The following is a 17,416-nucleotide window of genomic DNA, read 5'->3' on the forward strand; positions in this document are numbered from 1 at the left end:
GCATTTGTGTGTCATTTTTCTTTCTGGGAGATTATTTGGAAATAGTTGCAAACCTCTATAAACTGAATATGCATATTAATCGTTGAAATTGATGTATTCAAAGAAATGACAATCAGATAACAACAGGCACAAATTCTAATAAGGTTGATTTTGTTTTTAATGGATTTATTTAGGGTATGTTTTACTGTAGATTAGCAGAAACATGTTTATACAAGATTATACATACAGTACTGTATATCTACTTATTTAAAACAATGTTTGTTCGTCACTTAATGTAGTTAAAATAGGTTATCTGACAAACCATTTTTTACAGTGTATGCTTTATTTTCAGGTGGGTCAAATGGACTTTATAGTTCATAGAGTTGAGTTAGGGAGGATGAACAGGTGCAAGCTTGGCTTACGATTTCACATATCTGACCATCTCCCCCACATCAGGCCTGAAATCTATCATGAAGAAGAATGACTGTCCTGACAAGCAGGGCAATGGGGGAGCCAAGAAGAACTTGAAGTTTGTTGGCGTAAACGGAGGGTATGACTTTCTTAATTTTATGTGCACATTTTTATGCGTTTTTGCATGCAAACAAACTTTTCTGTTTTAAAGTGACACTTCACCCAAAAATGAAAATTCTGTCATCATTTACTCACCTTCAAGTTGTTCCAAATATAATATATAAATGTGTATAAATGTCTTTGTTCTGATGAACACAGAGAAAAATATTTGGAATAATACTTATAACCAAACCGATCTCAACCCCTGTTGACTCCCATAGTAGGAAAAATTACTTTATCAATTTTTTTGTTCTGTTGAACACAAAAAAAAGACATTTTGAAGAATGTAGGACAGGAAGCCGTTCTGGGGCACTTTTGACTACCATTGTTTTTTTCCTACTATGGGGTTGAGATCTGTTTGGTTATAAGCATTATTCCAAATATCTTTCTCTGTGTTCATCAGAACAAAGAAATTTATACACATTTGGAACAACTCGAAGGTAAGTAAATGATGACAGAATTTTCATTTTTGGGTGAAGTGTCCCTTTAAATGGCTGATGGCAATGCTTTCACAAAATCACCATCTGTGTGGAAAAGTCTAGGGTTTTCATCTGAAGGACAGGACAGAAGATCAGACTGTATAAAACATCAAATTTCCATGACATTTCTAAGTTCCAACTATTAACTAAATTTATAACTTCTGTTAAGCAGTATAATGTAATTACATTATTATAAAGCGTTACAGAGAATTTTTTGTTTTTATCCTTTTTTGTGCCTAACAGTATAGATAGGAAATGGGGCTTGATCTGTAATTGTTGTAAACCCATGTTTTAAATTAAACGATTTTGATAAACAATCTCTTCAAACAATGCTGGTGGTATACTTTCAACTTCTAAATGGATTTATTTAAAAGTTCCCCTAAAATCACAGTTGATGGTGTTTTATGTGAAGTATTAAGGAGGATGATTCATCAGCATCCGTGGCATCAAAAAAAACAATAACAATATGACAAGCTTATCCATCTGCATCCCTTAATCTGTTTCATCCATCTTGGTGCTCTGTTAGAAACAGGCCATGAGGTGTCCGCATTGTTTTATGTGAGTGCATTAGCATGATGAGTGATACCCAGTGAGACAACACGTAGAACAAAGTGCCCTCTCTGTGTCCGTCTCTCGCTTGCTGTCTATCTGCCTGTGACCTTGTGCTGAATGATTTGTTTAGCTTGGCAGCAGAGATGGTTCTGTCTCAGCTGTATTTGACCACCCTTCAACAATAAGATAATTATCCTGATAGAGTTGGACAAACAGCCTTCCGTACGTCTGTTCAGAAAGAACAGGGTGTATCAGATAAATCAAGAGTGTATCAATTTAACCTTGTCGTGGAGCTCCCCAACCACTACACATTTTGGAATTCAGAACAGGGCAAAGCAGTGAGCCAAAGTATTTTTTTATTTTTACTAGCGCTTTCAAACGATTAATCGCGATCCAAAATAAAAGTTTGTTTACATAATATGTCTGTGTACTGTGCATACTAATTTAGTATTTATAAACACATACACATACATGTGTATATATATTTAAGAAATACTTACATGTATTTATTTATATTTACCAATAAATTGTACTGTGTACAAATGTTTATTTATGTTTCTATTTTTCTTAAATATATGCATGTATGTGTTTATAAATACTAAATTAATATGCACAGTACACAGACATACAGTATATTATGTAAACACAAACTTTTATTCTGGATCGCTTGACAGCCCTAATTTTTACCATTATGCAAATGAACAGAAGTGAGGGAATTCGACATATATGAAACCTTCTACTCAATATCTTTAATTAAATATTGCTTAATATCTCTTTAGCTTTAGATCCTTATACAGCAAGGGTTTAATTAATTCCCAACTCACAGATATTTAAAGTGATCTTGTCATCTTATGACACAACATGCTAAAAAAATCATTTTTTAAATTGTGACTTTTGCAGTAGTAAATAAGTACTGTGCTAGCTTTTGAATTTTTTATTGTTGTTTTTGTATCTTTGAAAATTGTGTGGGAGTGCTGGCAGATATGTTGGATTGTGTCTGATAGTCTGTGATTATCCGTAGGAAGGCCCTGCGCTCCTGTTATGAGATGACAGCTGGTGATTTCAGAATTTACACACATTCTGACCCAAACCACTATAATATAATTTTACTGTGTTATTTAGTGCTATTTAGTGCTGTCAGCCAAGGACAAACAGCAGTATGAAAATGCTGGATGTCTTTCACTAGCTGTTTCACTGATCCTTATCTGTCAAATTTTGCATTACATTTCATTGTAAAAAATAAAATATTATATTACTCACATTTGGAATGTGATTCATGGCTACTGATGGTAGCAGCTGAGCAATTTGCGACATTGAAGTCCTTGTGCTCCTCTTTTGATAAATATCAAAGAGAGAGTGAAAAAATATTTTTACTGTCACAAACAACCTATGCATGGGCCCCTGTCTTTAATCTGAAGTACTCCGAAGGGGCCCTCATGTTCAGCACGCTAATAAATGTATAGTCACCTGACCTGCAGCTATAGACCTCCATTCATCCCTTTCCTTTAGGAATTGTGGGAATGCTGTACCCCCTGCATATCTAAAAACATCCATGAAGGAGCAGCATTCTTCATACAGACTCATCACATAAGAACCCCTCTCACTTAAACAGCTTGTATAAACACTCACATTTTGCATGTCCGCGCACAACAGGCTAATTACATTCATTTGCCATTAGCGGTAAGGAACCCGCTGTGTTCACTAAATCTAAGTGTTTACTCAACCATGCATTTCAAGATATTTTCAATTCAAGACAGTTTCAATACACATAAACTGCTGTATGTTTTGGATCTCACACTACAAGTGATATTAGTGGTCACATTAGACTGACTGACCGACAGGAAACCCTGATCATTGAAAGATTGAAAAGGAGGTTAAAATGAAAAGAACCCCCTGACTTAAGTTATCTGTGTGTCCAGCTATGAGACCACCTCCAGTGAGGACTCCGGTGGGGAGGAGGCTCAGGACGAGGGGGAGGAGGTGGATAGCTCGGAGGCTGAGGTGGAGCACGGGGAGGAGAGTGGAACGGCCCAGGAGGAGGCTGCTGCTACTGGGGAGCAAGGTGAAGGGGTTCAGGCCGAGGTGACAGAGGGCTCTGAGGAGCCTGATGCCCTTCAAAAAGCCATGAGTCCCCAGGAGGAGCAGCCTGTGAGGTGAGATGAAGGGCCGTGATGAAAAGAAGGGCTGAAGTGACTATGGTATTTCTTCGCTGTCCTTCCGAAACATTGAATGTCCAGATTCACTGTTTTTCAGGGTTTGGAAACATTTGTAAATGATTAAATACTGTGTTGTCAAAGTTGACGAGCACGTTTTAACACTTTTATTGGTTAGATATTTGCAAAACCCAGTTACAAACATAAAGAGTGACTAATAATAATGATTTATGGCAAAAAAATAAACATGTATGGAAATACAAATATGGAGATATAAGGTTTCAGAAGGCAGGCTTCAGTAATTTTATGTTTTGGGGTATACTAATGATCTACAATAATGGATCACAAAGAATATAATCTTATTTAATTTGTCATATTAAAGCTGCAATCCGTAACCTTTTTTTTTATTAAAAGAAAGAATCAGTTATTGAGCAAGTACATGAAAAATAAGTCTCCTAACATTACCCGATTCACACAAGGACGTTGCCCAAAACATGAAACTGGACGAAGGATCCAAGTGCAAATAGCATCTTTAATAAATCCAAACGTGAACAATAATCCATGACATGAAACGAGATACAGAAAACATGACTAGGCAACCCATATACATACATTCAATAACCAACCCCAGACACATGAAACACTGTGGTAGGCTATATATACAAGGACTAAAGTTGCATTTGCGCTCGCGCCATGGCAGATTCGCTATTTACTCGGCGGAATTTGCAAGAGCGAAGACTTGACGCTTCTCCAGAGTGGAAACGCATCTGCTCGTGCGCTTTAACCTCACGCACGAGCAGATGCGTCCATCCACAGGACAACCCGTATTTTTATCTTTATTTACACAATAATAATATTTTACGTTGTATTCCATTTATTTTTTATATTTGGCATGTTTGTGTGCTGCTGCGCTTCCCTCTGTCTAATAAGTAAAGTAAAAGCGCGTTGTGGACACGCCCAGAGACGCATTTTCTACTAACGCGCTCTTTAAATAAAAAATCAATTGTTCCATTGACTTTAGACTTTAGACCAGGTTTAAGTGCGCAGTCTATTTTCAGTTCCTCAAAATAGCAACGCGCCAACAATGCTCCTGAAAACACCTCTTTTTTAGACCAGCACACCCACAGGCTCACAAATGAGTGCAAATGCACTTGCTATTTAAACAACGGGATAAAAGAGAACTGCGTCGGGCTGAAACTAGCAAAAACTCTTGCGCCGTATTGCGACGAGTGTACAATAGGGCCCACAGGGTTTTAGAAGGACAGCAGCGATATGTAAAGTATCCTGCAATTTTGCTTTTCAAAGAGAGATGGCAGTAGAGAGGCCAAATTTGTGGATTGCAGCTTTAATACATTTAATTATTCTAAAGGGACAAAATCATGTAACTACATTTGATGCACAAAAAACAGTTGTTTGCTAAAGCATTTTTAAATTAATGTTGTACTCTTAAAAATGATATTTCACTGTTTAGCTATTATATTTAAATACATGTTTTCCCTGTTTCTTCATGTCAGAAAAATGTTTTAATGAACATACTAAATTATTCATTGATTCATTTTGCTGGGTTTTTCTTCTTATTTTGATGTGACATCATTAACAGAATATTCTACATTTCCGTGACTTATCTGCAATATAATAATCATTAAAGGGTAATTTTGTGGTAGTCCCTCCTTTTCCAATCTGGTGTGAAAATGTCATTACTTCATAATATGAGCTGTCTTAACACATCAAAGTGCACAGTGACTCTTCACGCATGTTCCCCAAAGGCATCAGACACAATCCTGTCTTTTGTCCTGCCCATCATCTGGCAGGAAGCCACTATAAAACAAGCACTGAGTGACGGGTTTAATATACCCAGTGACCGGTACACTTAAACGACTGGACCACTAGAATACACTGAAAGTGGCCAATGAGAAACACTTTTTTTAAGGAGAGTGTCCAATAAACACATTGTGCGAAGTACAGTGTATAAGAATATTCTTCAAGTGACAGAACTTGCATGTGCCAGAACCAAACATGTGATAACACTGCTTCATGTCATTTAAACGTTGGTAACAATTTGCTTGAGACCCCAGAGAGTTAGGCCTCTCAACTAATGTTACCAAGATTATATATTTGGTCTTTCAAATACAGATTTTTTTTGACACCCTGTATCTGTATTTGTCAATTGAAGACAGATGCATGAGTTTAATTTTTTTTATTATTTTTAAGGTAATGCTCCTCATTGTCTCTATGGAAATTCTTAAGCGGAGTGACCTGTAAAAATGTTAATTAAATTATACAGTATGAAAATTAGGGTTACATGTTGACTATGTACTATGTTGTTGCAGTGAGTTAGTTAATGAGAGCTTCATGGCTGCTTGTCATTTCCTGAAGGATCGCATGGCTGAGGTTGCTGCCCCAAATGTAGAGATGGTAAGCATTGGTAACACTTTTACATTGTCCTTGTTTTTACATGTTACATGCACTTTATAAAGTAATAACAGTAAACTGTGCATAATTACAAGCAACTATCACTAAAACACACCCTAAACCAAACCCTATTGTTATAGATGCACTGTCTATTAATATTACTCAGTACTAATTTGTCCAATTACTCTGTAACAAGGACACTTTGTAATTATTATAATTTGATTACCTTTTAAATGTTCTGTGACTGAGTTGATGCCATATTGCTATGTTGATTCAATATTTTAGATGTATAATATTATTGCAGTGACGTTAAAGACATGGAAGTACCTTTTGTTGCCTAATTTGTCGAAATTGACAGATCGTAATCAAATACTCCAGGGAACCACATAATAAACCAGGATATCTACAGTATGTTGAATGACTTCAAATGAATTTGCTCTCTTTATATATAGCACCAATATGAAGACACCTATTTACCAATATAGAAGTGATAACTTTATTATTTCATGGTTAAACTCATACTTCACTGTGTGAATCTCAGAGGCAGGTTCTCATGGTGCTCTATCAGGAGTGGTTTCGTGTGTCCAGTCAGAAGGACTCGCAGGCAGATGCAGTCACCCTGTACCTGAGAGAGGTGGGCTTCCAAACTCCCACCCTTCTGCGATATATAGTGAACCTATCTGATGGAAATGGCAACATGGCGCTGCACTACAGTGTGTCCCATTCCAACTTCTCTGTAGTTAAACTGTTATTAGACACAGGTAAGAAACATCAATAATAACTCAATGTTTGTGATGACTTATAAAATTGCATTAGCATTATTGCTTAAATATTTTTATTTTTTTTGTTGACTTTTAAAGTTTTGTGATCCATCCTTCTCAAGAGCATTTTTATGTTAAGAAATTATGCTGTTTTAAAAAAAATGTGTTATTGTTGAAATGGATGGTGTTTTCAAATCTATTTTTTATTTTAGAACCCTAAGTCTGTCCATCTCTTTCCCTCTTTCTCTCTTCAAACGCACGTTTATCAGGACTGTGTGAGGTGGATCAACAAAACAAGGCTGGCTACACTGCTATAATGTTGGCATCCCTTACTGCGGCTGAGAGCCCTGAAGATATGGAGGTGGCTCAGCAGCTACTGAGAATGGGCAACATTAACGCACGCGCTAGCCAGGTACACACAGCATGACAACACAATATCCTGTAGTGCAACGACACACAAACACTTACTAAAAATGCCTCAGATAACATAAACATGCTAAAGCTTCTCTTCCTGTAAGGAACCTGAATACTAAACAAGCTCGGAAATATACGTTCTCTGTGCCCATCAGAGCATGAATTTTAAAGGGATAGTTCACCCAAAAATAAAAATTCTTTCATCATTTACTCACCCTCTTGTCATTTCAAACCTGTATGACTTTCTTCTGCGGAACCCAAAAGACGACATTTTAAAGAATGTTGGCAAGTTAAGAGTAAATGACGACAAAATCTTAATTCTAGGGTGAACTATCCCTTTAATATTTGTCCTCTGAAAAACAAATGAATTATATAATAGGAATTCTACACATTCACTCGCATACACATCATTATACTAGTCACAAATGTGGTGTTGAACGAGAATAGCCTAGATTCAATTTTTGGAGTCTTTTTAAAATTTCTGACAACATGTTTGACACAGATGTTTCCGCATTTTGTTATATTAAATATCATATGCAATATTGTATAACTAGTATATTGAATAACTTTCATTACTCCCCACCAGTCAGGGCAAACAGCACTGATGCTCGCAGTGAGTCATGGACGGACAGTGATGGTGCAGGTTCTTCTAGACTGTGGTGCTGATGTGAACATACAGGACCGAGACCGTTCCACTGCCTTGATGTGTGCCTGTGAGCATGGCCATACTGAGATAGCCAAACTACTGCTGGAGAGACCAGAGTGTGACAAGTCACTCAAAGATAAGGTGAGATAGAGAAACAGATATATATTGAACCTTATGCCAGTTGTGCTTAAGAGAAATTTACCTGCATTTTGGGGAAGGCTCTTTTACCTTTCTAATGCACATCTTTGATGTTATTATTATCCACTTCAACTAAACTTAATAACTTATTACAGAATGGAAGTATGATAGTGAAGTGAACTTAAAATGTATTTAGACACATAAAAATGAATGAAATTGATTAATTCCACAGTATTATTAAACCAAGTTGCATGCGTTTTAAAAAAGCTAGCACAAGCCCACTTATATACAATAACAAGGTAAGCTCTATTTCAAACAAGGCTTTATATAATATATATTTAAAATATAAAAATAAGATGCGTTTGGATGCTTCTTGGTTGTCACAAATCATTTCCAAAATGGCAAATAAAGGTGATTAATTCTTCCCTTCCCTTTCTTAGTGGTCATTCTTATTTCAATACTTTATTTGTATCACCTGCATGGTAACAAAATATGACTGCTTTTTTAAATATTACTACTTATGCAAAATTGAATAATTGCATATACTGATCTAATATTGTTAGAATACAAACATTTTTACCAGATGCATAAATGTATATAGGACCTAAGTAAATCTGACATGCCACATATGAAACTTTTTAAAGCACAATTTTGGGAAAATTGAGCCAGGCCAGTGGACTGACTACTCAACTTAACCCAACACTGCCACTTGGTGGGCAAATAAGTTCGCCAAGTGGGTTATTCATCTCTCACTATCTAGTTTTTCTTATTATTTACTTTCAATAATTTAATTAAGCAACTAATATAAAAATATTTAGGCTGTTTAGTACTTACCTGTATTGTAAAAACAACCTTTCATGAGCATGACTTTCTGTATCAATCTTTAAGTGTCTAATTCATTCGAAAAGCAAATTTTTGGTTCATTTGAGATGTTTATTGCCAATTTAGCTTTTAAAATCAACATCACTTACATTTGGCATTTTATTTCCTCTGTCACTCTTACAGGATGGCCACACAGCTCTTTCAGTAGCCATGAAGGCCTCCAACTCTGAGATAGTGGACCTTCTGAAAGCTCACACTGATCCAGCCGTAGCCACAGATTCTACAGCTCCACTCTGAATGCAGATGCCTTGTCTTCATTTCTGTCATCTTTCTACTGCCTCAAACAGACTTTCTGGCCAGGCCAACAGTCAACAGTAGAGACACAGCACTTGCCAGTCATTTGCAAATTCTCTACCTTAATAATTTAAGTGTTGGAGATACAGCCAATGAGAAATGTACTCGAGGAGGGGCCACGAAGGGCGAGCTTACCCAAATCTGTCCTGAAGCACAGCCAATGTAGCTATTTTCAAAAGATTAACTTTGCTTGGATCAGGCATGGTACATGGTTACATGTTTTGACCTTCTATTTGCAGGTAATGTGACTATATTTTTGTTAGGTGATCAAGCGTAATCTACAAATGTTATTAAAATATCAGATATACACATATTTATTTTTTATTGCACTTTTCTGTAATATCTCCTCTGGGGTGTATCTTAGGCTTGTTTTGGTATAACCTGATCAGTCTTCCTATAAATGAGCTTTTGAGTTACAGTAGGTCAAAGCCGTTTCTCTCCATCGATATTTTTGTCCTACACTTCTCTTCCCATTAAGAAAATAAAATACATTTTGCAACTTTAATGACAAAAATTCCAGTAAGCAGGAACTTGTCCATTAAAATATTTTAACACTTTACAATAACATTGTAGGCCTGTTTGTTAACATAGTTAATGCATTAGCAAACTTAAACCAACAATGAGCAATATTGTTTTTAAGCATTTATTCATCTTACTGTCCATAGTTAATGCCAAAACAACTGTTCTTGTTATAATTCTTTGTACATTAACAGATGCAATTTATTGCATTGTCAACATCATTCGTGATATCAAAAATCTGTTTTGCAGATCTGTTTTTATATTTAAATAAAAACATATTGTGCTTGGGCCCTAATAAATGCTGTAGAAGTCTTTTCGTTGCTCATTCATGTTAGCTAACGCATTAACTAATGTCGAAGGTGCTGTGTGTAATTTTTTGGAGGATATTGACAGAAGTTCAATATAATACACATAACTATGTCTTGAGAGGTGTATAAAGACCTTACATAATAAAGGGTTATGTTTTTATTATCTTAGAATGAGCAATTCTGTCTACACACACGGCGGGTCCCCTTACATGGAATTCACCTTGTTGTTTCTACAGTAGCCCTCAATGGACAAACTGCCCTACAGAAATAATTTTGTAAATACGTGATCTCCTTCGGCAAAGAAGCGGAAACGTAACGACATCTTAGTTCTGTGTCAGCCACCATAGTGCTTCGAAAGGGAGGGGGAGCGGTGGAGTGGGCTGTTGGTTGGAATTCGCAACCTCACCGCTAGATGGCACTAAATTTCACTGGACCTTTACAAACACAACCTTATTGTAAAGTGTTACCAAGTTTCCTGAATGATCTAACCTGCTACAGTATTAACTCTTACTTCATTAAATCCCTCCATCATTCATACGGTATATATTAAACCAAGATTTAGCCTATAGATGGGAGTTTAAGCAGCACATGATAAAGAACTGGACTATATCCACATGTACATTGTGCCTGCTTGAAATTAAGGCATCAAACGTTGTAATGAAGAGATGTTGAATGACAAATCATTTATTAAGTTGGAGAAAGTATAAATCTATATATGTATACTGTGGGAGGTGCTGTGAACTAATACTCTGAAATGTAATGACTATTTATTTCAATTTCTATATTTTTGAGTATATACAAGTACATGCATGGATGAAATATTAACTTAATAAAAACATGCATTTTGTATGGGTTTCTTCAGTGTGGTTTGAAATCATTTTTACCCAAAACATTTTAACAAGCGCAACACAAAGATCACAGAAACACTTAATAACACTCTTAACACACTTAAATACAAGGAGGTTATCCCCACCCAAACATAATATCATCAAAATTGCATTTATGACCAAGTAGTGATCAGTCTAACATTTGTGGTGTTTGTGGTGTTTAATGACTCACTGGTCAAACTTGATTTGCTCCTTTTATATGTTCTCGTCTATATAAATCTGATCTTACAGTACACACTCCTTTAAGTTGGCTGTTGACGCTCGCTCATCATGTGGCTGCTGTTTGGACTTTGCCTCTCCTCTTCACTCTTTCACTCAGGTAATGTAAAATAAGGTGATCCGTAACTAATGACAATTACAGAAAATGATTATAAGGAAATGGATTAAACCTCAAAGTTTTCCTTAAAATATTGGCAATTTTACTCATTTTTATTTGTTTTCTGTTGTGACGAACAGTTCAAATGCTGATGTGTTTGAGTGATTCAGGCCCTCAGAGCTCATCTTTAGTAACCTGTCCTGACAAGCATTATTGTGCTGTTTTTAGGACCAATTCAGGTTAGTTGTAGACTGCACAATTTGACCATTTGTATTATTCAATTTTCTATTATAAATTATAAGTCTTCAGCAATATAATTTCAAATCTGTTAAAATAAAACAATACTTTTATTGTCCTTCTGTCTTTTTAGCCGGAATTTCAGTTATTCGGCGGTCTTGTGTACCAGCTGAATTCTGCTATTATTTTGTAAGCAGCACTGCATCATTCAATGTTGGGTATTATAATATGACTATTTCATGCTGCAACACAGATGGGTGCAACGATGGCATTCTGCCCGGTGAGATTAATCCTATACATTGATTATATACAACTGATATTATCTAGTATTATTTCATAACACTTGTATAAAAAATATAATTTAAATAAATGTAATGTTTGTTACAAATATAAAATACAAATACCAAAAATCATTAAAATACATTGTACTACAATGTGAACATTTTACTTTCTAGAACATGATGTTGCCCCGAATGGGTTGAAATGTGAGTCATGCAACAGCCCAACAGATGATATATGCAACACAAACCTGTCATGTGTGGGAATCCAGGACTGCTGCTTCAAAGGTGCAGTGACTTAAGAATTAAGATTTTAAATCAAGAGTTTTTCCTTTGGATAAAATAGAAAAAAAATACGGAAAATAGATACAAAAACAAAATTGGAAAAGTATGTACTGTATATAAAGTTGGACCCCAATCATTTAAATAATCCTGATAAAAAATATGCATTCTTTTTTTGTTTGCGTCAGATTTTTCAGACACCGGAACTGGCAATATGGACAAATACCACTGGAAGGGCTGTGGCTCAAAAAATCTTTGTGGACTCTTAGACACCATCGCTAGCACTAACACTCCCCTTTACAATATACCTACCCATAACACTAAACCTTCCTCCAACACTACCCCAAACACTAAACCTACGTCCAACACCAACCCTACCCATAACACTAAACCTACAACTAACACTCCCCTTTACAATATACCTACCCATAACACTAAACCTTCCTCCAACACTACCCCAAACACTAAACCTACGTCCAACACCAACCCTACCCATAACACTAAACCTACAACCAACACTCCCCTTTACAATATACCTACCCATAACACTAAACCTTCCTCCAACACTACCCCAAACACTAAACCTACGTCCAACACCAACCCTACCCATAACACTAAACCTACAACCAACACTCCCCTTTACAATATACCTACCCATAACACTAAACCTTCCTCCAACACTACCCCAAACACTAAACCTACGTCCAACACCAACCCTACCCATAACACTAAACCTACAACCAACACTCCCCTTTACAATATACCTACCCATAACACTAAACCTTCCTCCAACACTACCCCAAACACTAAACCTACGTCCAACACCAACCCTACCCATAACACTAAACCTACAACCAACACTCCCCTTTACAATATACCAACCCATAACTCTAAACCTACCTCCAACACCAACCCTACCCAAAACACTAAACCTTCCTCCAACTCTTCCCATAACATTAAACCTACAACCAACACCAATCATATCTCTTACAATATACCTACCTCCAACACCAACCCTACCCATAACACTAAACCTTCATCCAACACAAGTCATATCTCTCACAATATACCTACCCTTAATACCAAACCTTTATCCAACACCAACCCCACCCCTAACACTAAACCTACAACCAACACCAACACTCCCCTTTACAATATACCTACTCATAACTCTAAACCTTCCTCCAACACTTCCCCAAACACCAACAATACTCAATACTCTAAACCTACAACCAACACACCCCTTTACAATATATCTACCCATAACACTAAACCTTCATCCAACACCAATCATATCTCTTACAATATACCTACCGCCAACACCATCACTACCCATAACAGTAAACCTACCCATAATTCTAAACCTTCCTCAAACACTTCCCCAAACACTAAACCGACCTCCAACACCAACACTACCCCTAACACTAAACTTACCCCTACACCTAAACCTACTCTGCACAACAAAGGTACATTTTGGCTGAGAGACCACAACTTCATTCTTCTACTGATTACTTTAATTAGTGTCATTTTCATTTAACACTTTCATTTAAACATTTTCTTGTAATAGGATAACTCTGTTAATTTCTAGTTCATACTAAGTTACACTGATGTCACAGAAAATCGAAATATTTAACTATTTATTGTAAGTCACTCAATGTGTGAATAATCATGTGTGAATGTTTCATTTTTGATGTTCCCCTGTTTTCAGATTTGTTTTCAATTATTTCTTCACTGCCACTTTGTGGCTGCTTTTCATAATATTACACTGTGTGACACTCAAATGTACTTTAATTCTACATAAAAAGTTATCCAAAAATTAAAAGTGAGGCTGTATGTACATGCACATGGTAAAGATAATTCCATTCAGCCAAAGTTATGTCAAACTTTTTGGATTTGTTATTGTTAACAGCACATCTACAATCAATGACAGTAAATGGGGATAGGGTATAACTGATTATTGTACTGCTTGAAATTTGTATATTTTATATGAACGCTAAACATGGTGTAGAGTGAATGAAGCAGGGCTGCTTAACTACTTTAACATGTTCATCATTAAAAAGACATCATTCAACATGATGTTCTATTTGACGCTACAGTGACATCTAGTGGTTGACAAAAATAAAACAACACAGGCATGTAGCTGCATATGTACATTCAGTAACACAGACCACAAGCATTGACTATACTGTCCTACACCTGTGGACCAGCAGAGCAGCTTTTTGTATTTAAATTAGTGCTGTCAATCGATTAAAAAAATTAATCGGATTAATCACACATTTTCTGTGATTAATCACGATTAATCACACATAACAATAATATTTTAAAATATACTTTTACATTTGAATAATTTCACATTTAATCTTCAAATTGATGTAGAAACAACATATTTCTTTAACAGCGTCATTTTATGAATGAAAGAAAACATTTTGATATTAGTACTGTAACTGATGTCTCTATTAAATTGATTATTTTAACATTAATTATAGCCATTCAACAATATAATTGAGAGCTATCATGAAATATACAGAAATTGAAGGAAGTTCTCAAACACTTTACAGTCTTTAATGCTAAATTATAAATTAAATGCAGAAGAATTCTCATTAAAGCTACAAAATCACATTGATTTCTTCTTTTATTTTGTTCTTTGATTAACATTAGTGACAGGAGTCACAGCAGCACGTTTAAGAACGCGGCCCCTTTAAGAGCTGTCTCAGTACGCAGATCTGACCGTCACTGCACTCCCATTTTCACAACTCTTTGCATTCATTTAAGATTTTATTTTACACTTTGAAGTCTGTGCTTAAGAAAATGCTAGACAAAACGGGCTTTCTGACATAATCTTGTGTGGTTTTATCCATTCAAGCACGAAAGAGAACTTAACACGGATGCGCTGTCTGACAGAGATTCACCGACGCAGCCTTCAGCCCGTGACTGTTTACACCAGACTGGACCTCGCGTTGCGTTTTGCCGCGTCCCACAGTTTAGAAGCTGTCTATCTTCATTGAACGCGTCAAAGCAACTGTTTAAAATCGCGCTTAAGTGGTTTAAAAGCCTGTACACGAATAAGAGCGTGATTACATAATGTAACGCTAGACAAAAAATGTCAAAACAAACGGATGCTGCGTTAATTGCGTTAAATATTTTTCACACGTTAATTTGAAAAAAATAATCGCATGCGTTAACGCGTTAACATTGACAGCCCTAATTTAAATTAGACCAATCTACCTTCTATGTATCTGACCTGAAAAAGTTGTGATCAGGCTTGAAGAAAAAAGATTGTAAGACTAGTCCAAGCAGTCTGTGCAACCAGCCACTGGACTTTTCACCTATTACGATGTAAACAGAAGTTATATTGTTAACTGAATGTTCCAGGTGTTGCTGATTACTCCTGTCTAAATGTTTGTGCTGATGTATCAGGTTAAATCATTGGTTTCTCAGCGTCTTTACTAAAGTTTGTTTAAAAATCTCTGTCAGCCTTTAAAATTCACAAGGGTGTCTCCCAAATGAAAAAGGTTTCCAACGTCTAATCTATTAATTATTTTACTGTTGGATTTCATAAATGTTTGAAAACATGACAAAAATATATCTGTTGCTCTATAACTGAATTACGGGTTGGATTTAAAGATACAATGCGTATTTGGAGATTATATTGTTATATAATGTTGTCTTGGTGATCAGTGTTCCTAAAAATGAGCTTTTGAGTTACAGTAGGACTGGTCGCTTCTCACCAACGTGTAATTAATTTACAAAACCTTCTTTTGTCCTACCCTTCTCTTCCCATAAAATAGGGGCGTGGAACATTTTGTGATCTTTAATGGAAAAATATATGCATTGAATCTTAAATAATAGGAAGTATGTTTGTGGAAGTATGTTTGTGGTTTTTAATGACTCACTGATCAATACACACTGATTTAAATTCTATAACTCCTTTTGTAAGTTGACTGTTGACTCTTGCTCATCATGTGCGGCTGCTGTTGGGACTTTGTCTCTCCTCTTCACTCATCCACTCAGGTAAGGTAAAATGAGATGATCTATAATTACTGTCAATTACAGTAAAAGAATATTAAACAATTACATCTCACAGTTTCTCATTAATGTTTTGTTTGTTTTATGTTGTGATGAACAGTTCAAATGCTGATGTGTTTGAGTGATTCAGGCCCTCAGAGCTCATCTTTAGTAACCTGTCCTGACAAGCATTATTGTGCTGTTTTTAGGACCAATTCAGGTTAGTTGTAGACTGCACAATTTGACAATTTATATTCAGTTTTATATGTAGTCTTAAGTCATTAATTATATTAAGTCATTAAATGTGTCTATTAAAACAAAACATTTATTGTCGTTTTAGGTGGTATTTCATTTCTTCAGCGGTCTTGCGTACCAGCTGTGCTATTATATAGTAACCACCACCACCACCACCACATCATCATTCAACGTTGGGTATTATAATACGACTATTTCATGTTGCAACACAGATGGCTGCAACAACGGCGAGACCTGGTGAGATTCTAAAATAATAATAATACAATATCATAACACTGGTATGCAAAATATCATTTAAATAAATGTAATGTTTGTTACAAATATAAAATACAAATAAGAAGTGTAAAATACATTATAGTTCAATTTGAACATTTTCTTTAGAACATGATGCTGCCCCGAATGGGTTGAAATGTGAGTCATGCAAAAGCCCAACCGACTATACTTGCAACACTTGGTCATGTCATGTGTGGGAATCCAGGACTGCTGCTTAAAAGGTGCACTGACTGAAGAATTAAGATTTTAAATGTAATATTTATAGAAAAAATGAATGGAAAAAGTTATAAGAAAGAACAAAGTTAGAAAAGTACTGTATGTGTATAATCTTTGACCCTAATACGCTCAGCTAAATAATCCTGATAAAAATATGCATTACATTTTTTTGTCAGATTTTTCATTGTACACCAGAACTGTCAATAGACAAAAACCACTGGAAGTGTCAGGAATGGCGGAAGAACCCAAGCGCAGGCAGACATGAAGGGGTTAAACACAAGACTAATACACGAAACGAAAAACAAAAACCCACAATGGGGACAACCAGAACTATAACTAAAATAAAAACTGAAACAAAACACTTCCCACGGGGGGCAAAAACAAACTAACAAAACAAGGCACGACACAACGTCTTACAAAAACAAACACGGCAGGGTGACTAAGACTAAAACACAACACTCACATTACACGAACAGGGCATATAACAGGAACACGGGCTGTAACAGGAACACGGGCTGTAACAGGAACACGGGCACATACACAACGTAGTACAAACGTAA

The 17,416-nt window shown here is 35.9% G+C and overlaps 2 protein-coding genes across 6 annotated transcripts in view; both read left to right on the top strand.

The window, feature by feature from the left end:
- kank4 (KN motif and ankyrin repeat domains 4) overlaps positions 1-10,949 on the top strand; it is a 50,896-nt gene extending 39,947 nt beyond the window's left edge. For 4 of the 5 annotated variants that reach the window (XM_057337075.1, XM_057337076.1, XM_057337074.1 and 1 more), the window contains exons 4-10: positions 436-529; positions 3,500-3,733; positions 6,064-6,148; positions 6,687-6,906; positions 7,176-7,318; positions 7,907-8,107; positions 9,110-10,947. In XM_057337075.1, the coding sequence (XP_057193058.1) occupies positions 436-529; positions 3,500-3,733; positions 6,064-6,148; positions 6,687-6,906; positions 7,176-7,318; positions 7,907-8,107; positions 9,110-9,223 (1,091 nt within the window). In that variant the 3' untranslated portion in view covers positions 9,224-10,947. Of the gene's footprint in view, positions 1-435; positions 530-3,499; positions 3,734-6,063; positions 6,149-6,686; positions 6,907-7,175; positions 7,319-7,906; positions 8,108-9,109 lie in introns of all 5 variants that reach the window. The other variant, XM_057337078.1, reaches the window with a different exon arrangement.
- Positions 10,950-11,101: 152 nt separating this feature from the next.
- On the top strand, positions 11,102-17,020 carry LOC130556267 (salivary glue protein Sgs-3-like). The gene is made up of 6 exons (XM_057337079.1): positions 11,102-11,549; positions 11,681-12,113; positions 12,296-16,118; positions 16,234-16,332; positions 16,453-16,604; positions 16,749-17,020. The coding sequence occupies exon 3, from the start codon at positions 12,322-12,324 to the stop codon at positions 13,642-13,644; it is 1,323 nt and encodes a 440-aa protein (XP_057193062.1). The 5' UTR covers positions 11,102-11,549; positions 11,681-12,113; positions 12,296-12,321; the 3' UTR covers positions 13,645-16,118; positions 16,234-16,332; positions 16,453-16,604; positions 16,749-17,020.
- The last annotated feature ends 396 nt before the right edge of the window (positions 17,021-17,416 follow it).

The sequence above is a fragment of the Triplophysa rosa genome, linkage group LG7 (assembly GCF_024868665.1).
Source record: "Triplophysa rosa linkage group LG7, Trosa_1v2, whole genome shotgun sequence".
Taxonomy (NCBI): Eukaryota; Metazoa; Chordata; class Actinopteri; order Cypriniformes; family Nemacheilidae; genus Triplophysa; species Triplophysa rosa.